Consider the following 24,946-nt stretch of genomic DNA (forward strand, 5'->3'; position numbering starts at 1 on the left):
ACTTAGAATGATGCAAGGAGTCCAGCCTTTTGACAATGCACTATGACATTGCCATCTACAAAAATGTAGGACCACCATTACAAATATCCTGGGACACATGTGGCCTATGGGCCATAGGTTGGGCATATCTGAAAATTATTCTTGAGGAAGCATATGGGATCTACGCAAATACTACACAATGTTATACTGAGGGTTTGAGTACCTGTGCATCTTGGTCTCTGCAGGCATTCAGGAACCAGTCTTTGGAGAGGGAAGGGCTCATGCTTTATAGATGCATGCTGTAGGAACCCACCGTGACAGCACATGAGTCCAGTCAGTCTCTCTCTGATGCAGAGTAGGACGACAGTGATAACATGTATAATGGTGGCTTCTTATAAGCCACTCAGCGGAGAGTAAGCAGGTCTTCCTACTTTTCCTGTGCATTTCCCTGCGCTGTGCTTCCTCTTCTGCCGCCGACTCAGTAGCAGACACTTGGCTAAAGCAGTACGGGACTCAACCTGTCTAAAAGCGGCATATGTGTTCAAAGTTTCCTTGCTCCAACGTAAAAGTGAGCTCGGATGTGCAAAGGCTCCCACCGTCACTGAAAGACCAGACCATGAAGTAGCCTCCCCTTGCCACCCAGGATTCCTTGGGGTCCTTCCTCACTAGGCTGAGTCGAATATCGGTGTGCCTGCTGCTTCCGCCGTCTTTCCTCTGAGTGGCAGGCCTGAGGGTTGGAATCCACAGTTTTCCTCCCTGTCAGTCTAGGGTCCTCTGAGAGACTGGAGCCCTTGGGCAGTGGTCATCCGGAGGGCCTTTGCATCTATTGAAAGCTTGCCATTCACTGCAGTGTGGCTGGCCCTGGAGGGCACTGTGCTGAGCGAAATAACGGAAACACAGAAAGGACAAATGTGGATCGTCACGTGAGGATGCCAAATAATGACCCAATCTCCAGAGGATATGCTAGTGACCACTGGTCTAGGGAGGCTAGGAGGAGGACAGGGAGAGAGTATGGCTACCAGGGACAGGGTGTATAGATCGGGGGCTCTTTCCCAGTACTCTAGACCACATTCAAGATTACCAATATTTGGTTGTGCATTTCAAAATAAACAGAGGAGAAGGTTTCCAATGCTGATGAAGACTGTACATCTCTGTGGTGCTGACCACACAAATTGATCTGACATCATACCTCATGTTATTCGTCACACTGTGTGCTGTGAACACACATAGTGACTGTGTGCTGCCGGAAATACCAAACGTGAAAGCTACAGAAGAAAAAGTCATGCTTTTTCTTGTATCCCCCAGGGATCGAGGTAGTGATAAGGGTGGGGTAGGAGCCTGCCCTCTCCCTAAGCTGCTCCGGGGTGATTTATATGGTCTGCAACGTTGCAGCCTTAGTTATGAAATGAACCTGGGTTCATGTCAGTAGGCGGTGAGATAAAAGGATCTTAATTGAGTTAATTATTTTTAAATTTTCTATTTATATGTATGATGCATATGTGGGCGTGCGTGTACCTTGGCACAGATGTGTAGGTCAGAGGGCAACACTGGAGTCGGTTCCCTCCTACCATTATGTGGCTGACACCAGATGCTTTATACAATGTGGATTTATTATTTTGTAACCATTGACTTTCAGAGTTCCAAGGGACCTACTCACAGCATTTTTACTGTGGAAAAACAAGGCCAAAATTCAGGTAGTGACTTGGCCAAGAAACCACACTCTTTATTTCACACGTTCTTGGTGACAGTTCCATAAATGATCTACGTAATGATGAAGGAAGCAGATCAGTAAAAGACTGAGGGAAACAGAAATGAGCAGGGACAGAGAGTGTTATGCATCAATCACCTTCCAAATTCCTTTGAAAATGGAAGATCAACTTCCTTTGGTGATAGATTGGCCTAGGAAGACATACACAATGAAAATACAAAAACTGGCCTGTAAAATTTGTTTTGCTCTACATTGTAAGTAACTTAAATAATGCAGTTTCATCTTTCAGAAATAATATGTGTAGGCATGGTGGTACATGCCTATAATCACAGGACTCAGGAGCCTGAGGCAAGATTGGGAGTTTGAAGCCAGCTTGAGCCACATTGTGAGTTCAAGACTAACTTGGGATACATAGCAAGAATACATATTTTAAAAAAGCGTTGAAAAGCTTATATGTTTCTACGACATTTCTAATGCCAGTATGTAAAAATGAAGAAATATTAAAAAACAAAACCAGAAGACTGCTGTTTGGGTGCATAGACATCAAGCAACAGACTGAGAAAATGTTTGATGAGCTGAAGTGAGGAGGCAGTTGCTATTTTGGCTTCAGATTTACTATGTAGCTCAGAGCCTTGAACCTGTGAGCATTTTGCCTTTGCCTCCCAAGTGCTGGGTTTACAGGTCTACACCATCATACCAACTTATGTGATGCTGGGGATGAAATTCAAGGCCGTGTGCGTGCTAGGCCTGTACTGGCAAGCTGAGCTATATCCCAGGCCTGGGAGCAGTTACTTTAGTCGTGGAAAATGAGATGAATGAAGACAGCAAGGGAGAATTCTCAGGGCCATGGTGAGCTGTGGTCCTAATTACTTTCCACCTGAGCTTCACATACTGGGAAACTGTGTGTGTGTGGGGTCATCCCACCCCCTCTTTTTCCCCAGGGTTCTCTTGAGCAGAAGCAGCAGGAAATATTAGATAGAAGTATAGAGAGGAGAGAAACAGATAGGAAATACAGGATAGCCTTGGGAGAGCCTGGATCCTACTCCATCGGGCCCTGACTGTCTCTGCCAAAGGGCTTTTAAAGGGGTGAAGCAAAAGACCTCCCCTCAGCACAGCCAAGTGCAGACCATCTCAGACACCTGGTACTCAGACCCATGGTCCAATCGTCCTCTTTATACAGACCTACTGGGTAAAGCCACAAGGAAACCTGAATCGGATCCAACAAGAAATAAGAACTCCCAAATACACGTGTAGGCACAAGGTTACAGGCTTTTGTCCTTTGAAGCATGATAGGACAAGCATGGCACATTTCACAGCTCTCATCTAGAGCCAGGCTAATCACCCCATTCAAATGAATCAGGGTTCCAGGGTTCTAGAAGTGAGGTTCCAAAGTGGACTACCAGCTGGTGCTCATGAGCGTGTGTTATCTTTAGTTCCAAAGCGTTGAGAAATGGCTGAGAAGCACTGGTGGCTTCCTTTTATGTTGACACACTTGTGTGTGCACACGTTCTTTACAATGGCATGCTCCAAGTGAGTTTGATGAAGAGCAAGGAGCGCAGAGAGGATGAAGGAACTTGCATCAGTCTGTATTATTCTGCTGATGAGTGATACGGTAATTTGTATCGTCCTGGTCATGGCTTGGGGACATTTACTTCCCAAAGTCTGTACCTTGAGTGACAGTAGCCCCAGGGGTAAGCTTTTCCACCCATAAATCTTTCCCATACACACATTCTAGAGCTGTAGACACTTGGGAGTAACTGGAACTTACTGCCTATCCAGTAAGCAGATAGGGCCTCAGAAGGGCTGATTACCCAGGGCAAGCCACAGCATTAGACACTCAGTCCTCTGCCAGCACAGAGTGACCATAGAGGAAGCCCCCAGTTCACATCCTCATCAAAATGAATGTCTCTACCCTCTGCTGTATTGCTCTGCCTCTGAGTCGCAGCCTCAGACCTCTGGTGGGTCATGCTTGGGTCATGTGATCACCTCCAGAGGAAGTGTTGGAGAGGTGGGCCTGTGCTGTGGTACTGTGGTTGGACTCTGAAGCCCATCAGCAGAGAGTGAAGAGACAGCGATCCATAGCTCCTGTTGCCTTGTCAACACCCGAGAGTAGCTGTGACAGAAAGCACAGGTGCCTGATTGAAGCCTTCTGCGCTGCTGACATGAAATACGGCTTTCATTGTGCGCTCCTGACTGTTGTGAATTAATGTTTGAACCTGTCAATTTTCCATTGCAAGTCTGCTTTGCGCTAGCTCGCATTCTGTTTACAGCCTGTTTGATGTTCTGGGCAAACTATTCAACTTCTCTGACCCAGAATTCCCTCCTCTGCAAAACAGATGCAGGTACACTTAGCTCTTTGCATTGTTTTGAAACTTAACGGAGAAAGTGCTGGCAGCTCATTTGCCCTGTTGCTTGATCTGGAGTAAGTACTCTGTCATCGCTACTGTAAAACCAGACCATCTGCAGAAGACTCGCTGACATCATCAAACTGCCGTGTTAGCTGTGGGGTCTCCGGGATCCTTGGTTGTGCTGTGTCTGCCAAAGAGACACCATGTCTCTCTCTGTGGTTGGTTGCTTTCCTGGTGTTGGGAATCAAGTGTAGAGTCACCTGCACGGTAGGCAAGTGCTCTACTCTGGAGCCACAGCCTCAGTCCACCCCTTTCTCTTGTCTAGACGTCTGTCTAGACCCCATTTCACTCCCTACCTGCACTACTACATTTTCGGTTCATAAATCACAATCCCACAAATTTGGCAGATTATGAAGAGGAGGAATTGCAGCTCTTCATTCTACTCCAAGGTTGATTGGCTGCATTTGGTGGTGACTTTCTTGGCAAAATCCTGGGGTGACCCAGACCATTAGCTGGCAAGAGAGAGGGAGGTGTGCCCGTGTCTTCCATTTTTTCTTCCCCCTTCCCCCTTCCAGATCTAGCAGGGTCCCATCATGGGGCTCCATCCTGATGATCTTGTTGGACACTGAGTTCCTTCTCAATGCTCTTCCACTAAAGACCATGGTTGGATTGAGGTCTTACTCTCTTCACCCTCACAATGAGGAAAACTTGTATTCTAACCACAGCAGCAACTGGTGCTGTGATCCCTCCATTATTCATCCCAGGCACAGGTTCAGCCTTGGATGGAAGCCGTGGCTTTTAGGGGGATGGTCCCTCTATAATCATATATCCCATCTGAGATTATGTCTGTATCCCCAGTAATTAGGAGGAAAAAAATCAAGACTTTGCCTGAAAACAGCAAAAAGATAACTTTTTCCTATTGTATCTTAAAAATTGTAAAACTAGCCTGTGAGATGGCCAAGCCTGATGAATTACATTCCACCCCTTGAATCTACTTGCTAGTAAAAGAGAACTGAATCTTGCAAATTGTCCTCTGACCTCCTGAATGCTGTGGCATGTATATGTCCTCACCAAATAAATGAAATAAAAGGAAATTTAAAAAATGTAAAGTATAAAGAAGGATCTAGAAGTTTTAATACTCCTTTCTCTAGTAGTGGACATAGATACATAATATAAAGACATATATTGATGGTGACAAGTATTTACATAGTTTACATATGTGTATTGAAAATGGGTAAGCACGTATTTGTTCATTATATCTATTTACATCTTCACTCCCCTTTTTTGGAGGCAAGATCTTGCTTTATACAGTCTAGGCTGGTCTCTAACTCAAGACCATCCTGTCTCAGCCTTCCAAGTACTGGGACTACAAGTTTGGGCCCCATGACAGGCATTTATCCATTCTTCATTGAAGATTATATTACAGGGTTGGAGAAATGGCTCAGTGAATCAGGGCAATTGTTGCTTTTTTCCAGAGGACCTGGGCTCAATTCCTAGCATCCACATGGTAGCTCACAATCAGCCATCTCTCCAGTTCCCGGCGATCTTGTCAGATCTCCTCTGACCTCTTCTGACCTCTGCAGGCACCAGGCACTTACATGGTTGTGGGAGCCCACAGAAGCTATCTAGTGAGAACTTACTCAGGGTCAGGGAATCTGGACTTGCTTTACCCAGCCGGGCCGCATAACGAGATGATTGGTCGCCGGTGTGTTTACCAGGTGTTTGGAAGGGCCTACACTTGGCTGTATGGTGTGCTTTGATCTTGCAAGGGGGAGGTCTTTTGCCTCTCACCTCTTGGTGTTAGAATTCTGCCCTCACTCCAGCTGCATGACTGCACATGCACAGTTCAGGAGTTAAGCAAAGGGTCTTGGGTCCTACATCATCATTGTGCACTGGTGATCACGAATGCAGAGCATGGTCGCACAATCTGTGCACTCGTGGCATGGCTCTGTAAGCCCATCTGTGCCTTAAAGAGCTGTGACTCAGACCCCACTCTTTCTATCTCCCCCACCCCACCATCTTTCTCTCTGTCCTCTGTATGTGCTCCTTCCCAGGCCTGGTTCTCTTGTACCCCCCCCTTTCTCCCAATAAAGCTCTCTGTAACTAGGTAGTCATAGCTGTGGCTCGTGACCTCTTTGCACAGTAACCAGCACCACAACCAGTGCCGTTTATCGTTCATTTCATTGGTGTCGTGACTTGGATGGGCTCTTCCGGCTGCTCTGTGTCCAGGGCCGAGCGTCGGAAACCTATACTGAGGTCCATTGGACCTGCAACTGCCCACTCCACTTTTTTCATCTGCCCAGTCACTGGACTGCTCCACACACACCACATGTGCTGCCAAGATTGGTGAGTCCCCTGCTGTTTCCCGTGACTGCAGCCTAAGATATATTCCTTGCGCCAGACCCCAGGGCAGCCCTCGGTACCATGACACATTCAATCTTGATGTGCTGGTACGTACTCTCCAGCCCTTGCCCTTTTCATGATGATGATTGGGTAATTTGTGCTGTTATGCTGGTCCACAGACTGCCTATTCTCAAGGACGCTTGAAATAGGAGCCTGAGGATCCTGTTTGTTATTTTATTTTTTATTTTTTTCTCTCTTGACTGCAGCCATGGGACATGAAGGCTTCCTTCTCATGGTTCCACTCCTCCTCTGACAAATGCCTTAAATATCCCAGATACCAGTAAATTTGGCTGCATAATGGCTGCTTCAACCCCGATATTCCATGGTAATCGTCTAACTTCTGCCAGCGAACGGGCAAGTGAAAAGACTTACCTTATCCTCAAGCTTTCTACCAATGCTCCGAATCCTTCTCCCTCTCCATTTCTGATTCTTTCTTTGCCATGTGCCACCACTTCTGCCTCTCTGACTTCCACTCTGCTCTCTGGTATTGGGTGGGCTCTCTGGTATTGGGTGGGCTCTCTAGTATCTGGCTCTCACCTTAACTCCTCCCATTCGTTCTCAAGCTGCCCTGAGAAGCACAGACAGGTCTGAAAGCAGGCTAGGATGCATGCAAATAAGTTTATGATCAGGACCCACAAGGGGATCACAGTAATCAGGATGGCTCTTTAGCCAGAGATCAATTTACAGTCTGACTCCTGGTGAGTCTTCCTAAAGCTGTCCTCAAGCCAACAGGCTATCAAAAACAAACAAACAAACAAACATCTCAGGACATGGAATAAAATCCATCTCTTGTCTCCCAGACCTTCCCAACATAAGGGCTAAAACTTAAGCATCTGGAGAGCAAGGCTCCTGACCTCACAGGTGGAAGTTTCAGCTGTGGCATTGAAGGTGCGCCAGGGGAGAGATGAAAAAGCCCATGAACAGAATTGCCAAGTGCTGGCACACGCTGTCCGACTGGCTCTCGAAAGCCACTGGGTCCCTGTTTAAAGTGCGGGGGGGGGGGGGGCAGGGGGGCAGGGGGGGCAGGGGGGCGCTAGTGCATGCCCTGCCAGGCCATCAGTTGAGCCTTGTTCAAAGTGCCACCTAAAAAGACAACTGGTCAGCTGACTGCACCCAAGCACCGAGGGGCATGGGAGCATCAAACTAAGACCTCCAGCAGACCTCTAGGCTTGGCCACAGCCTTGTTCACAGGGAACCCAGAACGCAGCATGCAAGCAATCCATTTCTTTCCTTCTAGACGCCAGAGCCACTTAGTCAGTCAGTCCTGGGGTCTCACCTCTCCTTGTTTCCCTATTGTTGGGGTAGAGAGGACAGCCTTACCCACCTCATCAGACTTAATTGTGCTTTCAGGGTTACTTAATGGGAACAGATTTTCCTGCTAAGGTACGAGCTTTCATTTCACTGCTCCCTCCATGTGCCTCCCTCCAGACCTGTCAGAAGTGCTTCTCCTCCTCATGCACAGGGACACAGACAGAGCCATGCTCTCTGCCTTGTCCCTAATTCCAAAAGAGTGAGTTCTCATCCCACAAGCTTTTCTCTCCCTGGTTCCCTCTTCTAATTAACTGACCAGCTAATTGTTACAGAATCACCACAGAGCTGGAGTCCAGGGATCATCAAGTAAGGAAGAGTAACAGTCCAAAGGTGTTTACCCCCCCCCCCAAGAGGGTCTGGGCTCTGCAAAAAACAGATTTAATATAGCCATCAATTACTGTTAAATGCTCTCAACAATTGATCACCTTTGTCTCCTGGATGCTAAACTAGTAAAGAAAACAGGTGCTTTAAAATAATCTGTCTCTGATAAAGCTTATCTCAGGTTAAAAAATTAAAAACATGTTCCAATCTCTCTGTCTGTCTCAGTAACACTAACCAATACAAGCAGAGTACCAAACACTACAATGGTCATCAGCCCAAGGCTTTAATTTTCTAATGGCTGCTTCTTTTTTTTTTTTTTGGTTTTTTCGAGACAGGGTTTCTCTGTGTAGATTTGCGCCTTTCCTGGAACTCACTTGGTAGCCCAGGCTGGCCTCGAACTCACAGAGATCCGCCTGGCTCTGCCTCCCGAGTGCTGGGATTAAAGGTGTGCTCTAATGGCTGCTTCTTAATATGTTCAAAATTTTTGTAAGCTCCAGAAACCAGCTTGAATCCATCTGGACAGGTCAGATCTGATTCAGATAAGTGCAACCCAAATTCCTGGTCCCGGGACTCCCCTTCCCTCACCCTGGGACCTCCATGAAGGAAAATTTTTTCTTCTAAGCTTTTCTCTGTCTCACCAGCATCCTGTCAGACACAAAAGCAGCCAGAGTGCCAAGCCAAGAAAGATGAACAGCTCCGAGGTAGCAGACGACAGCCCACCATCCCAGGATGCCTGTCTACCTCAGAAGCCCCCTTCCCTACCCGCCCCAGAGTCAACCAACGCCCACCAAGTCAGCTGGAAGCAATTTTCCCAGGAGAAACGATGCCCCTCTTCCTGTTCACTCATTTTTATAATAAGCAAAAAGTCTGGAATGTTAGAATTCCACCCTCACTCCAACTGCATGACCACACATGTGCAGTTCAGGAGTTAAGCAAAAGGTCTTGCGTCTTACATACCAGTGTGCTCTGGTGATCACGTATGTGCATCGTCGTCGCATAGTCTGCACATGTGTGGTGTGGCTCTGTAAGCCCATCTGCGCCTTAAAGAGCTGGAACTGTGACTCAGACCCCACCATCTTTCTCTCTGCTCTCTGCATGTGCTCCTTCCCAGGCCTGGTTCTCTTGTACCACCCCCTTCCTCCTAATAAAGCTCTCTGTAACTAGGTAGTCATGGCCATGGCTTGTGACCTTTGAGCAGTAACCAGCGCCATTCATCATTCATTACACTTGGCATATTATAAAAAGCCCTTTTCAATAAAAGATGAGGCTGTTGGGTATTGATCCAGGCCCTCCCAAAGCTATCCTGTGTTTCTTTATTCTTGTCATCTAGGTCTCTCTTTCTATCTGATATTTCCTAATTCCTCTCTCCACCTAAGAACCTTTCAAAAGGTGGGAGCGGGCTCCCACACGTTATACATGCATACATATATGCAGGCAAAACATTCATATACATATAATACAAGTAATCTAAAGATTTAAAAAAGGTTATATTATACTTTTTAATTTCTCAAATAGTCTTAAAACATTTGTATTTAAAAACAATCAAGGTTCTCTTTATACACTGCTGGTGGGAATGATGCAGGTACTGTAGAAATCAGCATGGAGGTTCCTCAGAAAACTAAAACTAGAGATATCATGTGATACAACTATGGTACTCTTGGGTCTATATCTGAAAGATTCTGATTTAACACACCAGAGACATGTGCACATCCATGTTCATTACTCTAGTATTTGCAACAGCCAGAAAATGGAACAGCTTAGATGTCTATCAACACATGAATGGTAGGGAAAAAGTGATATATATGAATGTGTATATATATATATATATATGTTTGTATATATATACATATATACACATATATATATGAAATATATATAAATGAAATTTTATTCAGCTATGAAAATAATGATACCTACAGGCAAATATATGCAACAGGAAACCATTATGTTAGGCAAAATAAGCCAGACCTAGAAAAACACATATGACATTTCCTCTCATATGCTGAATCTAGGTTAAAATTTGTGTGTGTGTGTGTGTGTGTGTGTGTGTGTGTGTGTGGTGTTTTGTGTAGGTTGTGAACATAAAAAAATCACCTATGAGAGGGGAAGACATCATCTTGAAGGAGGGAATGGGTAAGATAATACAATAGAATGCAATTGGCTGGGCAATGGTGGCACACACCTTTGATCTCAGCACTTGGGAGGCAGAGGCAGATGGATCTCCGTAAGTTGGAGGCCAGCCTGGTCTACTTGTCAAGTCCCATGCTAGTCAAGGCTACACAGTGAGATTCAGTCTCAGAATAAAAAGCAATCTGCTTGAAAGAAGGATTGTCTAGGGGCAGGGGGTTGGGATTGTAGAAAGACAGTGGAGAAAAGGCATGAAGATTTTATACACATATTTCTTCAAATATATGTATGTATGTTTGAAAATGGCACAGTGGAACTTATCCTCCCATTGCACACCAATTTTAAACATTAAACATAATCCAAGGTTATTTTTATTTATTTGTACATTTTTTTTTTGAGACAGAGTTTCTCTGTGTAGTTTTGGTGCCTGTCCTGGATTTCACTCTGTAGACCAGGCTGGCCTCGAACTCACAGAGATCCACCTGCCTCTGCCTCCCCAGGGCTGGGATTAAAGGCGTGCACCACTGCCGCCCCGGCCTTGTACATCTTCTTATTCATGGGGCTTGTTGTCCAACTTTTTCCTCTTTAAAAATAGCATGAATACTTTAGCATTTAAAATGTTATCTCTTCTATTCGTATTTTAAAGGTCAAGAAAGTTTGCAGTGAACTGTGAACCTCTTGTCTACGTAATCTGATAGTCTTAACATATGCACCCAGTATCTATCTACACTTTGTTAGCAGACAAGTTTCCACGACCCCAGAAGTTCCCTTGAGTCCCTTCCTGTCCTGGTAAACCTCCACAACTTGACCCTTATTCTTTTGAATGCAACTGCCTCAGGTTTGCCCAGTCATTTTCACTGAGTTTCTAGATTCATCTATGTGGTTTGCCGGTTTGTACCTTATTGCTGAGTCACATTCCATTAACAGATGGCAGTGGTGCATCCACTGGCCTGTTCATGGCCGTTTGGACTATTTCCAGTTTGGAGTTATTAATACTCTCTTTTGAGTATTTTTTTTTTTTTGTAGAAATAACATGGTCATTTCTTTTGGGTAAGGATTTGAAGGTAGAATTTCTTAGTCATAAGAAAGGTGTATATTGATCTTTATGAGAGACCATTAGGTCTTTTTTTTTTCTGTTTGTTTCTTAGGTGGTTACACCAGCTTACACCCATATAATCCCAGTAGCTCTGCATCATCCACAATATTTGGAATTATTCTTTAATTTGGACATGCTGACCATTGCAGAATAGGTTCTTATTTTAATTTTCACATTCCTGGTGACTACTAACATTTGTCACCTTTCAGGTGACTCTGTGCCTTCTGTTTATCTTTATTTGATAAGTGTGTGTTCAGGTATTCTGACCATTTTTGAAACACTTGATTTGTGGGAGTTATTTACATATAGAAAGTCCCTTGATTTACCAGTTGTGGAAAAAAATCTCTTTCCAGTCCACGGCCTGTCTCTTCACCATGTTGTATCTTTTGCTGGGTAGAAGCTGTGGTTCCAATGCTAATTATAAATGTTTACTTTTACAGCTAGCACTTTTCATGTCCTTGCATGGCAGCTTTCACCATTTTTTTCCTAGAAGATTGAAATACCTGCCCCCCTTTTAATATTTACGATTAATTTTAAGTGTTGTGCATGAATAAAAGGTTAAAGCCTTTCCCGGAGTCTGAGCATCCAGCTGTCACAGGATTGTCTGTGGAGAGGACTGTCTCCACTCAACTGAGTTGCTTTTTAGTGTCTTCACCAAAATTACTTTGCCATATGGCTCTGGGTCTATTTCTAGACTCTCTGTTCTGTTTCAACGTGCTATTTCTCTATTTATTGCCCACACTCTACAGTCTCCTTGCAGGGTAAATGCTTTTGCCATGTTCTCTGGGAGCCTGCATGCCATGTATTCAGTGTGTTCAGGGTGGAGGACTTACACATCTTTCATTAAGTTTTCTGTACATCTTATAGTGTGGTTCTCAGTAATATTTGATTAAAATTAAATGTGCTCATTTCTAGTTCTGCTAGATTGTATTTCCCCAAATGGCTGCAGCAATGTTTCCAACTCCCATGCTCTTCCAGAATCTTGTCACTCTGTTTCCTCCCTGCTTGTGCTGACTGGGCCTTTGCGACTGTCTGGACACCAGGATGTGGTTGAAGTGGCAGAGCATGTATTCCCAGGTCAGGTCAGGACAGGAGACCCTGTGTCTTGAAATATCTACTCTTGGAATCCAGTCACCTGGCCAGGGGGCCTCTCTACCTGGCCCAGCAGCAGGCCAGTAGCAGGTGTCAGAAATGAACGTGAGCGAACGTGAGCAGAGGAATGGAGAAACGGATGAGAGGAGCCTCTTGACTACTGCTCTGTTTTCATTGGGAGAGAGTCACAGCCTGCTACGTATTTACCGTGTGCACAGTTTGAAACACTGCTCCCCCTCAAAAAGAAAAGAAACCTGTTAGAAATGAGAATTCAGACAGGATTTAGGCCATCAAAACGCATCCATGTAATCTTTAATAAGAATCTGTAGAAGAATGAGATTTACATGACATGATCTCTCTTCAAAGACTGTTTGCCCAATACTGTCAGAGTTGACTGTTTGTTGGTCTGTAAACAACAGTGAGAGAGAAAGAGGATAAAAGGAAGGAAGGAATTAGTCTGTGGACAGGAGGAAAGGCAAATGGGTTACAGGCCTGTATTGTGGTGTTTTGATTGAGATTTGTCTCCATCTTTCAATGTGCTCTATACATGCCCTTTCCTTTTTTAAAATGTTGCATCATGCACATAAATATTTTGAAAAGAAATGGTTCTAGGGCTGGTGGCTTAGTCAATTTCACTGATGCTGGCTCTCCCAAGGCGTCCTTCCCCCCCCCCCCCAAAGGCTGCTCTGTTCTCGACTTGGGAAAAGCTGCACCATGGCCAATGAATTGAAGCAGTTATCTTGAAAGTTCTGCTCTAATACAAGTAGAGAGAAAACACATTTCCCAGACTCTCCTATTGCTCTGGACTTTGTGTCTGCCTTTCCTTCCTCTTGCTGGTGAGTCTACCATACTTCTAGCCCAGGCAAGGACAAGAGAGTCTCTCCTCAAAATCAACACAGGTTGTGTGTGATTCATACTGCCATAGGGTCCATGCTTAGGAAATACTGCTCATTGCTTTGTTTGGTCCTGTGTGCCTATGATTCCTTTTAGCACCTCGATGATGGGACTGAGGTCTGGACTCTGGGGCTAGTGCCAGCCTAATCTTTCCAACTTTGTAAAAGGCAGTGAGGGGAGTCAACCATGGAGATAAGTGCAACATTCCTCTATTGCCCTTGCAAACCTACATGATGCTCACACCTCCAATCCCCACACTTGGGAGGCTAAAGCAGGAGGACTATTACCAGTTCCAAATCATCTTGGGCTACACCATAGGCCCCAGGCCAGCCAGGGCTCCAGCACAGTAAGACTCCTCCTCTTTTATACCATCGCCATCACATTTCTCCAGAGCTCTTGGCCAGTTTGGTTACTGGAAAGTACCTAAAGAGGCAGGAGCAATAAACTCATTTTATGCTGTGGTTCTGTGAAATCAAAGGACAATTAAAAAATAACCAATATCTATTTTTTGTTGTTCTCATTTATTTATGGCTATTTTTTTCCTGTTCGGGGCATAATAATAAATAAATAAGTTTTCCTTCAAGCCCCTTTCAACATTTTGCTTATTCTGCAAGGTATCATCACAGAAAGTGTGAATGGGAACATTCGTGGCCCATTTTTACAGCTTCTGTGCAAAGATCAGCCTAAGCTTTGTAAGCATCCCCCACAGCCTGGGAGACTCACTGGGAAGTCCTGCCCCCCTGAGCCTCAGCTCAACATCTGAGACATTTCCCTCTTGGACCTTCCTGCTGAAGAAATAGTGTTTATTTTGAGGGCCAGAGGTGTGCTTTATTGTCAGAGGCACCAAGGTCTTTGTGCTCACAGATAAGCACTTGGGGAACCTGGAATGTTAAGCACACAGGGCTGTTTTTTCAAGAGAAAGAATGTAACACCTGTTATTGCCCAGCCTGGTGACCTTTTGCCCTATCCCTGTGGCTAGAGACTTTTCCAGGACCAGACCCTTCCGGGGACCCTTATCATAAACTTGTTTTTCTCAGTCAATCTATAGAACCTATCTTTACGGACTTTACGGAAAGTTTCAATGTAGTCACGTCTAATCCGTATCTAGCTTCGTGTCTTAAGGAGATTTACATATGCTTTGTTGTGCACGCGGGACTGAGTTAACACCAGCAGTTTTCACCAAACTGTGCTGTGCCTAAAATATGCCAAAAATAAACCACTCGCTTCGGTCAGACTCCGGAAGTTTGAACCCACACTGGCTACTGAGTCGTGTCGAGCCAACTGCCTTCCTACCTCCTATGGCTCATCTCTCTGCAGCCCCCTAGGTCTCAAAGACGCCCCCATTTTATGTAAAAGGAAAGGTAATGATCACTTCTGCAAGTGCAGGAGCAGACTCAGATTGGCTGGGTATTTTTTTTTGTTGTTTGTTTGTTTTTTAGTTTAAGGTCAAGATTTCATCAGACACAGTAAAGATTTAGCTGGCTTCTTCCTCACTACCCCCATGGAACTGTGCTCAGGAGGACCCAGTTTAAACATTAAGAGAAGGGAGAAATCAAACAAAAGCAGGTCGAATGACCTTGGGCCAGTCACCCCTTACCTCTCAATGGATTTGTTTGCATGTAGAAGGTGCACTGCGTGTGTCGTGGGCGTGGATGTGTGTGGTGGGTGCCCCTTAGAGCATTCCGGAGGTTTCACGACCGTGATAAGCCGTGGAGGACAGGGGCTGCAGACCCAGCTCTTCTCTGAGTTTCAGGTCCCAGCGTGGAAATTCCTGTTCTGCGCATAGGACCCTGGCAGACCCCATCCGGCTGGCTGCAAAAGAGGAGAGGCTGCTAACGAAAAGGGAAGGAGGACCCAGGGCTGCACCGCACAAGTGACAGGCAGGGAGAGAAGGTAGTGGACTTGCTGAGGCCCAGAGCCGCCCAGGTGCGCCCATCCCCTCCCGGAGCCCGCACCCAGCCCCGCAGCCCTGCCTGCGCCTCCCGCGCCTCCTGCCAGGACTCGGACTGGCGGCGCAGCCTCCTGCGGGCCCCCGCCCCCGCGTTGCCGGGCCAGCGAGGCCGCTGCGGCGTTCGGGGCGCCGCCGCATTGGCCGCTGCGGTGCGGGAGGCGCGGTCGGCGCAGCCTCGGGGCTGCGGGCATAGACTGGGGCGACCCGCGGCGCTCGCTCAGCCCTAGGCCTGCTCGCCCATGGCCCTGGCGCTGTGGCCCTGGAGCCCAGCCCCGCTCCCAGGCGCCACCGCTCGCCTCTGGCCGCCCAGCCGGCCAGCCACGCGCGATGCTGAACGGCACCGGCCTGGACCAGGCTTTTAAGATGTCGTTGCCTCGGAGGGCGAGGATCGGCGCGTCCGTGGGTGAGCGGGGAGGGTGGGCCAGTGGGGCGGGGGCGGCGCCCTTAGCTGGGAGACACTGCTCCGCCCTTCGCTCTGTCCCCTCCTCCGGGCGCCGGGGGCTGCGGGGACTCCGAATGCCACGCCCTACTGCCCCCTGGCTGGACGCCCTTGCACCCACCGGGCCCTAAGGCCTCGTGCGGGAGTGAGGGAGCGGAAAGTGTGAGAACTCTCAGGCCCTTGGCACAGTTGTGTATTCATGTGTGCATGTGCATGTATCTGTGTGAGTGTGTGTGTGCACACTCCCGCGTGCGCGTGCAGATCCGTGTGACCCTACGCAGTGATGCACATGCTGGAAAGGACCGAAGCAGTCGTTTTCTGCCCTGTCCCCAGTCCTGGTGGGCACAGTTTGGTCACTGGGAAGATTTCTTGCCTCCCAGGCTGTCTGCTTGCAATTCGGAGTGTATTATCTTCTACAGAGACTTAAGGGAAGCAGAAGGTCACCTAAGAGTGTTTTCACCACCTGGGGCCCAAGCGCTCAGGTTTACACTAAGGACAGAGAGGCTCAGGGTTCCATTGCATGGGAGACAAGCCGCAGAGACACAGATGCATTCATGAACACGCGCTGGCAGGGGCCTGGGTGGGATTAGAAATGCAGCTTCTTCTTAGATGTTTTTGTTGTATAACGCACTTAGGAAACATGACCAGGTGCTCTATGGCTCCCGCACATGATAGGTGACCTAGACGCTTAAATAATGCAAAACTGGAGGGGGAACCTCCAAAATGATTCCCTGTCTTGCATTTCAGGCCTCCTTGAAAGGAGTCTGGGTAGATCTTTGATGAAGAGGGTTCAAGGTTTGGGTTTGGAGTTGAGGTTCCTTATTAACCGTTTGTAGTTTTGTCTGTTTTGAGATAATAGGCGTATAAGAATAAATGACCTTTACGTTTTCACTGTTGAGCAAAGTGAGGGAGAAGAAAACCATTCTAACTAGTGTTTGTTAAAGTTGAGTAGTATCAGGACACGTCACATTCATTTTGAGCAGAATCCTTTCTTGAAAGGGTCACTGGGCAACAACACATCAAGACTACAAGGTGGGGAGCCCCAGGGGCATCAGGGAGCAGTCAGAGGGACAGCCTAGGTACCAGCAAAGGAAAGGAAGTGTACGCTTTTCAGAGCAGCGTCATGGATGCAAGGCTTTGTGAAGAAAGAAGCACTCCCTGGTGGGGAGGGTACAGAACTCTGGTTCCTTTGGGAAGGAGGGAGAATGAGAGGTTGAGTTTTGATCAGGTCACATCTGCAATGCCCGCTGGAGAGCCTAGTGGGGCTGTTTAGTGGAGATTGGCTTGTGAGCCTGAGTTCACAGCCAGACGTCTACATTTCAGAGTGCTTCCCAGGATGCCTCAGTGGGTACCTCACTGCAGGTGCACGGCACCTCCTTCCAGAAGGGCCCTGCTTTAGTATTCTGCTCGTATTAAGCTTGATTTCCGCACAGGTGCACACCATCTCCCTTTTCCCTGGGTCCCCCAAAATTATATAACTAATACCAGAGGAATCTGAAGGTGTCCTGAGCATTCCAGTGTTTTCAAGTTGGAGGGGGATTAGGGAACAGAAAGCGATTGGAACAGGATGCATGGAAGCCCGGCGAGTCAGGAATGCCGCCAAGAGCTCCAGAAAGAATCTGGGCATTGATGCTTGGCTTCATCTCTGGAGGTCACTGATGACCTTGGAAGAGCTTCTATTGTATAACTGTGGGGGAGAAATATTCATTACAGGGGGTGCAAGAGAGGATTAGAAGACAGGAGTTGAAAACAGACTCTCCATGACACCCTTTAGGGTAAATGCTGCAGAAAATGGAGGGAAAAGCAAATGGAGTGGTAGCTGTAGAGAGCAAGTTCAAGGGAGGATGCTTTGAAGACTGACTGCACCATCCAACAGTGCGGTAGTATGAATACTCAGTCAGGGACTTCTCAATGGTCTGTGGGGTGAGCATCGGTGAGGAGCAGGGTTCAGAGCACAGACGTTTAGAGAAAAAGGTTTAGGAGTTTCTGTAAGTGCAGGGCTTTGGGACCTTGCTGATGACCGGTGTGGGGGGCGGAAGATAAAATGTGTGACTTTACAAAACGGGTCTATTTAGAGCACATAAATCATGGATAAGCAAGAGGGAGGTCAGGGTGGGTACCTGGGCAAAGGGCCTGACGATCGCCTACTCCCATAAAATATTAGTGATGTGTGATTTTTGAAGAAGCCTGCCGTTTCTCATTTAGTGCAAACTAGCAGAGCAGGCCTGATGGTTCACAGTTTCTTCAAGACCAGGTGCGTTTAGTAAAGCGGTTCCAGGATCGTTATTCTGGTGAATGTCCCTTGGACTCCTATCTTACTCTGGGTGTCCTGTTGTACCTTTGTCCGTTCCTTTCTGTAGTTTACTAAAATGATGGGGATCCAAAGACCAGTTGACTGTGACAGACTGGATATATATTGGCCACCTTCTATGTGCCAGCTGCTTCAGGACTCTGGAGATGGAGCACTGGATGGGATAGGTGCTTCCTGGATAGAGCTTAAGGTCTGGGGATGAGTACAAAGCACACTGTTGGTGCTCTCAACTCGTACCCAGCCTCAGGCTATGTGCACAGGCAATGCACACAGTGGAACAGGCAAGTGAAGCGTGTATGTGTATGCAGGTGTGTGGGCAGTGACGGTGGGGGGGTGGGGTCAGAAAGGAAGGGGGAGCTGTTCTCTGGGGACTACAACACTCATGTTCTCTAGGGTAGAAGCTTGTTTCCTCTCGTTTAGCTTCTGGATTTGGCTTCATGAAATTGATTGGCAATAAAGAGCAGGCAGACAGTAAGCACAGTGCCTGTGCCTTTAATTAGATTAAATACAGGACCAGGATGGCTACAACTCCTACTGAAAATGCCCTTGCAGGTATGTTCCAACTTCTTTACCCTTTCAGCTCCCCTGGCCTCTTCTGGTCAGTAAGGTGATTTTTGTTTTGTTTTGTTTTTTATTTTTAAATGGGCTCCTGTGTGGACCTAGTTTTCTTGTTACGTCTCCTGTAACTACCTATCCCGAATTGTAAAGGAAGGGATGAGAACAGCTGAAGACACCAGAAGCTCTGATAGAATGTAAGAGCCGGAAGATGGCTCTGAAGTAGTTCAATCCCTTCACTTTACAGCAAACTGCTTCAGAGCGGCCGGTTAATTTCTAGCAGAACCAGCTCATTTCCAAGGCCCACAGAGCTGGCACAGTTCAGGAGCAGTTCCAATCTGAAGAGGCCATGTTCATTTGCTCATTTTAGATGCTTTCTTCTTCCTTGGTAGGAAGTAGGACAGACATGGGTCTCATCTCCCCTGCTTCTATGTCCTGCACTATCCAGTGGGCGGGCACTCTACACACAGACCTGGCCCATCTCTCTAATTTTGTAGTTGACCTGGAGGTCTGGATTATGTTTGGGAGTTTTTGGAGACAATGTATGTGGGGGCTAAAATACCAGACTGTAGTTTAGAGAGAAGTGGATTCAAACTTCGACATTGTCTTCTGCTTCCTATGGGCCATTTCTTTATTTACATTATAGAATGAGGATGTAAAGAAAGAGTTTACCCCCCAAGAGTTTGTGTCAGTGATGTGTGTGTGTGTGTGTGTGTGTGTGTGTGTGTGTGTGTGATTCACGTAGCATAGCAGTGAATATACTAATGATTGGATGCACAATCAAGTTCGACAGTGTCGCTCGTTCTTAGGTTGCCCATCATAACCCGGGGCAGACACCTCTACCTGGATCCTCATTCCATGTGGTAGCAGAAGAGGCAACATCTTCAACTGTTGTATTTTCCCCCTCTAGACCTAATGATGCTCTACCCAGGATGTGACTGCATAGAGGCATTTCTAGGTTTCCATGATGCAGAAATCCACTCACCAGCTACCCAGATCCTACACTGGCCATTCTCTAGTGTCTGAATTGTCACTCTCCTTACACTGGCCATTCTCTAGTGTCTGACAGTTGTCACTTTCCCTACACCATCTTGTCTTTCATGTCTGCAGGTGGCTACTATGCCCTTAATTTGATGGCTTTAGTTGTTTAATAATTAATTCACTTTTACAATGGCTGCTTTGTCTTAAAACCTCATCTGATGGAGGTGTCAGCTAGACAAATGGATTACATTAAAGTTATTCTTTTAGGACCTTGGGATGGTTTATGAGAGGATGTTCAGACGGCTCCTCTGAAGAGGGGTCTCTCCCCTTATCCCTGGGGCTTTTTACAGTTGCTAAATATAACCCCTAGTCAATAGCACACAAAGACAAGATGTTACTTACATCCTATTAGGCCAGGGAAAGTGCTCAGGGAAAATGTTAACAACCACTAAGAAGGGCTAAAAATAAAAGTGAGCTCACATTCATACCCCGGCAGTTTCTCCATATCATTGTCAAGGACAGACACAATGCATAACCTGCCTTGTGGCATTGAGCAGCACCCAGGTGAAGACAGTCATATCCGTGTGCCTCCCAGGATATGGACATAGATGTGTCTGTGAGAGTACAGTCAGGTCTGGCTCGCACTCTTGTCCCAGCTGCTTGGAAGGGCGAGGCATGTAGATCACCTGAGCCTGATTTGGGACAATGTGGGCAATTAAGTGAGAGCTTGTGTCAACAACCAAAATAAAATAAAACAACAAACATACACATGTGATGCTGTCCATTCACAAGCAGTGTGGTGGAGGGCTCATTACGCCAGCCTACGACACACCTCTGTATGTCCTGTTTGTGTGCTGGTGCTCCTTGCACTGAAGGATTATCTCTCACCTGCTAGTAAAAGAAAAAAAATGGATGTGTCATAGTTCATCCTAAAAATGTGACTTAATCTTCGCTCATTTTGATTCAGAGATTTCGCATTTGGAAAGTAGTTCCCTGCATTTGCGTTATTGTTTGTTGGGTAACGAGCACGTGTTCATTTCTGATGTTTCCAAGGAATGTCTGAGCACAGCTTGCTCTTCATCTTTGGAGACACCACGTCAGCCAGAGGCAGAGGGTCCCCGGGATTACTGTCAATGTTTCAGGCTCATCACCGAGATTGATTGTCCAGAAACCTGGGGCAGCAAATGACTCCTTGGAGGGAGCACTTTAGTCATACAGAATCTCACTGCAGAGACCACGTTCAAAGACAGTTGCTGGTTTCAGATCTTGGTACCTTAATGGCTAGGAGCTGTTCATTCATATTCAAAGGACACTAGAGTGGCTGGTCTGCTGTTATCCAGTTAGGGAGGGATTAGGCTTCCTCTCAGCTATTTTTAGCTTAGCTACACAACCATTATCCCCATTTAAGACTCTTTTCAATTTTCTTTTTACTTTCTTTATCCTAATGCACCAAGCATGCAAATCTTGATTTTAAAACTCTGGAATTTTTGCTTTTAAACTCCACAGTAGTGGTTACTGTCTCTGTAACATACAAGTTAAATGACAGTCCCTTCTCTAGAGTCCCAGGGGACCTGCCCGGCAGCTGGGTTTTAGCCAAGCAGTTTGCTTAGGGTTGACTACAGAGTCACTTGTGCCATGCCCCAGCCTGTACGCGGCTGCCCCAAATGACTGTGCTGCTGTTCTTTTCTGCTGGAACACAACCTAAGCTTGTGTGCTCCAAATCCATCTTCCTTGTTACTCTTCTAGATGCTTGGAAATACATTTCTTCAACTCTATTTAACTCTTCCATGGTCTCCTTTTCTGGTGGTAGGGTTTGGGCAGAGTTTCTCAAAGGGAACACATCAATATGGGCAGGTAAGTGGGTAGGATTTCCCAGGAAGAATAAACTGGGCTAGATGCAAACACCGGAGATGAATGGAGACTGTAAATGAAGTCCAGAGTTAGGTCGTGCCTTGGCAAGTGCATAATGGCAAACATTAAATGTTTGCTTTATCGTTCTCTATCTTTATGACTGTTTGCTTTAGTGGTGGAACCAGTGGGGTGGGAGGGGAAGGGAGGGGAGGGGAGAAGCCTTTCCTCTTCATGAGAAGTGGTTGTGCTCTCAGTTTCGTCAACCTGACAGAACCTACATGTATCTGGAAGAGGGAACTTCAAATTAAAATATCGTCTCCACCAATGTGGCTGTAAACATGCCGGTGAGATAGTTTCTTGATTAATGATTGATGTGGGAGGGCCCAGCCCATTCTAGCAGTGCCATTCCTGGGCAGGTGGTCCTGGGCTACATAAGAAAGCAAGCTGAGGAGTTGGAGCCATGGCCTCAGCAGTTAAGTGCACGGCTGCTCTTCCAGAGGACCCAGGTTTGACTCGCAGCACCCACATGGCAGCTGACAGCAGTCTATAACTCCAGTTCTGATGAGTTCCTCTGGCCTCTGTAGGCACTGCATGAGTATAATGCACAGACATATATGCAGGCAAAACACCCAGATATGTAGTAGAATGCTGCGACCCACACAGCTGGAGCACAAAATCTGGCGAGGGACGCCGAGGTTAAACAGCATTCTAGACACCCAGTTTTAGTTCGTCAGGGAAGCAGCTCTCTTTATTCTTACCAACATGGGCTTATATACCCCTCTAACAGCAGGAGTCAAGGAATGCTTACTCTGTATCCATAGGCAAGCCAGACACTGTTTTTCAAACAGGAAAAACCACAGGGGAACTGATCCCCAGCACCCTCCGGAACCCAACTGCACATTTTTCACATAAACAACTTAACTGGGACAGGACAAAAAAGGGCATTTAAAATTAAGGCAGCAAACTTACTGCTGCCAACAGTAGAATATTATTTTAAGGTGTGTTATTTTTGTTTATGTTGTGTTTGTTTAACTCCATGAAGTTGTGATACTTTGCCTGTTTAAAACACCTGATGGTCTAATAAAGAACTGAATGGCCAATAGCAAGGCAGGAGAAAGGATAGGTGGGGCTGGCAGGCAGAGAGAATAAATAGAGGACAAATCTGGGAGAAGGGAGGAAAAAGAGGACCCAGAGAATGGGAGGACATCAGGGGCCAGCCACCCAGCTACACAGCCAGCAAGCCATGGAGTAAGAGTAAGATTTACAGAAGTAAGAGAACAGGAAACGTCCTGAGGCAAAAGGTAGATGGGATAATTTATTTTATTTATTTATTTATTTTTATTTTTATTTTTTTTTATTTTTTTTTTGTTTTTCGAGACAAGGTTTCTCTGTGTAGCTTTGCACCTTTCCTGGGACTCACTTGGTAGCCCAGGTTGGCCTCGAACTCACAGAGATCCGCCTGGCTCTGCCTCCCGAGTGCTGGGATTAAAGGCGTGCGCCACCACTGCCCCGCAAGGGGTAATTTAAAGTTAAGGTAAGCTGGCAAGAAATAAGCCAAAATAAGGCTGGGCATTCATAATTAAGAATAAGCCTCCGTGTGTGATTTATTTGGGAGCTGGGTGGCAGGCCCCCCAACAGATCAAAGAATAAAAACAAACAACAACACAGATACACAAATAATAATTTACAAAAAGAGAGAGAGAGAAAGAAAGAGAGTAAAGAAGAGAAAGAAGAAAAGTAATCTGAGCAAGTCGTAGAGGACGGTCCAGGAAGCAGCTTTCCTCTGTGATTCCTGCCTCTGCTCTTGTTTGGATTCCTACCTTGACTTCCCTCTAGGATGGATTGTGATTAGGATGCATATATCAAATAATAACCTTTCTATCCCCAAGTTACTTTTAGCCAGTGTTTTATCATAGCAACAGAGAAGCAAACCAGATCAGTGGTGTTTGCACCGCACATGTCAGAAATTGTCTCATGTTTTTAAAAACGTGTTTGTGGGGGCATCGCTCTCTTTCTCTTCCTCCCTCCTTCTGTGTGCTCCTGTACTTGCCATGGCACACTGTAAAGTTGAACGATTTGCAGAAGTAGGTTCTCTCTCCACCACGTGGGTGGGATGGATCGTAGGCCATCAGACTTGTCAGCAAACACCTGCTAAGTCATCTCACTGGCCTTACTTCATGTGTGCTATGTTGCCTTTGGGGAAGGACAGGATGGCATGTGTATGGTAAGCAATGCTTTGCAGACCATTGTCGCAGATGGCCAAAGATGAAGGTGACTTTGTAGATGTCTGCCAACTAGCTGTGTGGGGCTGACTGATGGTGAGTCAGAACAGAGCTGTGCTGTACTGTGAGATACACACTGGTTTCCAGGACTTAGTAGAGAAAGGAAATTTGTGGGGCACGTTGGCCCACATCTTTAATCCCAGCACTCAGGAAGCAGAAGCAGATGGATCTCTGTGAGCTCCATCCAGCCTAGTCTACACAGCAATATATATACATACACACGCACATACACACATACATATATATTATGATATGTATACACATAATACATATATGTATATATTATGATATATATCATATGATATGTATATATATGAAAGTTATTCATCATTCATGTATTAGTCATGCATTATTCATAATACTTTCTTCTTTTTACTATGTGCTGAAAAAACTATTTTGGTTATATCAAGCTAAATAAAATGTGTTAATTAATTATTTTATGTAATTGTACTTTTTTTGTTTGTTTTTGAGGCAGAGTCTCACTGTGTATCCCTGACTGGCCTGGAACTTATTTTGTAGACTAGGCTGGTCTTGAACTCACAGAGAGTCACTTACCTCTGCCTCCCAAGTGCTGGGATTAAAGGCAAGCATCAACATGCCTGACTTGTAATTTTACTTTTATTTTGTATGTCTATTAGAAATTAAAGAAATTAGTATTCAAGGTATTAGATATCATTATGACATTTTTAAATCAAGTGTTACAAAAAATTAAAATTTGTTTATAGCCTGTGTTGTATTTCAGTTGGACCAATATAGACCAGGTTCGAGCGTTCTCTTTACTTATTCTTTGACAGTTTTATGCTTGTCATGTTGATCATGTCCCCTCTAGCTCTCCCTCATCCTCTCGTCCTCTCCCTGATACCTGCCACATGTCCCCTTCTATCTTCATGCCCCTACTCCTTTTGTAACCCACTAGTCCAGTTAGTGCTGCTTGCTGAATGTTGACTGGTCTTGTTATCTTGATATAGTATAGGCCTTATGCAGGTGACCGCAGCTGCAAAGGAGGCCTTGGGCAGGTGACCATAGCTGCAAAGGAGGCTTTGTGCAGGTGACCATAGCTGCAAAGGAGGCCTTGTGCAGGTGACCATAGCTGCAAAGGAGGCTTTGTGCAGGTGACCATAGCTGCAAAGGAGGCCTTGTGCAGGTGACCACAGCTGCAAAGGAGGCCTTGTGCAGGTGACCACAGCTGTAAAAAAGGCCTTGTGCAGGTGACCACAGCTGCAAAGGAGGCCTTGTGCAGGTGACCATAGCTGCAAAGGAGGCCTTGTGCAGGTGACCATAGCTGCAAAGGAGGCTT

The 24,946-nt window shown here is 46.1% G+C and overlaps 1 protein-coding gene and 1 long non-coding RNA gene across 7 annotated transcripts in view; one reads left to right on the forward strand and one right to left on the reverse strand.

The window, feature by feature from the left end:
- The window catches only part of Atp8a2 (ATPase phospholipid transporting 8A2), a 587,084-nt gene that overhangs the window by 12,031 nt on the left and 550,107 nt on the right, over positions 1-24,946 (forward strand). The window contains exons 1-2 of one of the 6 annotated variants that reach the window (XM_028870372.2): positions 15,008-15,091; positions 15,527-15,633. The exons of 4 other annotated variants lie outside the window; for them this stretch is intronic. In XM_028870372.2, the coding sequence (XP_028726205.1) occupies positions 15,558-15,633 (76 nt within the window). In that variant the 5' untranslated portion in view covers positions 15,008-15,091; positions 15,527-15,557. One more of the 6 variants, XM_028870373.2, reaches the window with a different exon arrangement.
- On the reverse strand, positions 12,667-15,156 carry LOC119088520. The gene is made up of 3 exons (XR_005092175.1): positions 14,877-15,156; positions 13,567-13,702; positions 12,667-12,791 (listed from the first exon to the last, which is right to left on the reverse strand). It is a non-coding gene; the product is annotated as an uncharacterized LOC119088520 (long non-coding RNA).

This window comes from Peromyscus leucopus, chromosome 9 (assembly GCF_004664715.2).
Source record: "Peromyscus leucopus breed LL Stock chromosome 9, UCI_PerLeu_2.1, whole genome shotgun sequence".
Classification (NCBI taxonomy): domain Eukaryota; kingdom Metazoa; phylum Chordata; class Mammalia; order Rodentia; family Cricetidae; genus Peromyscus; species Peromyscus leucopus.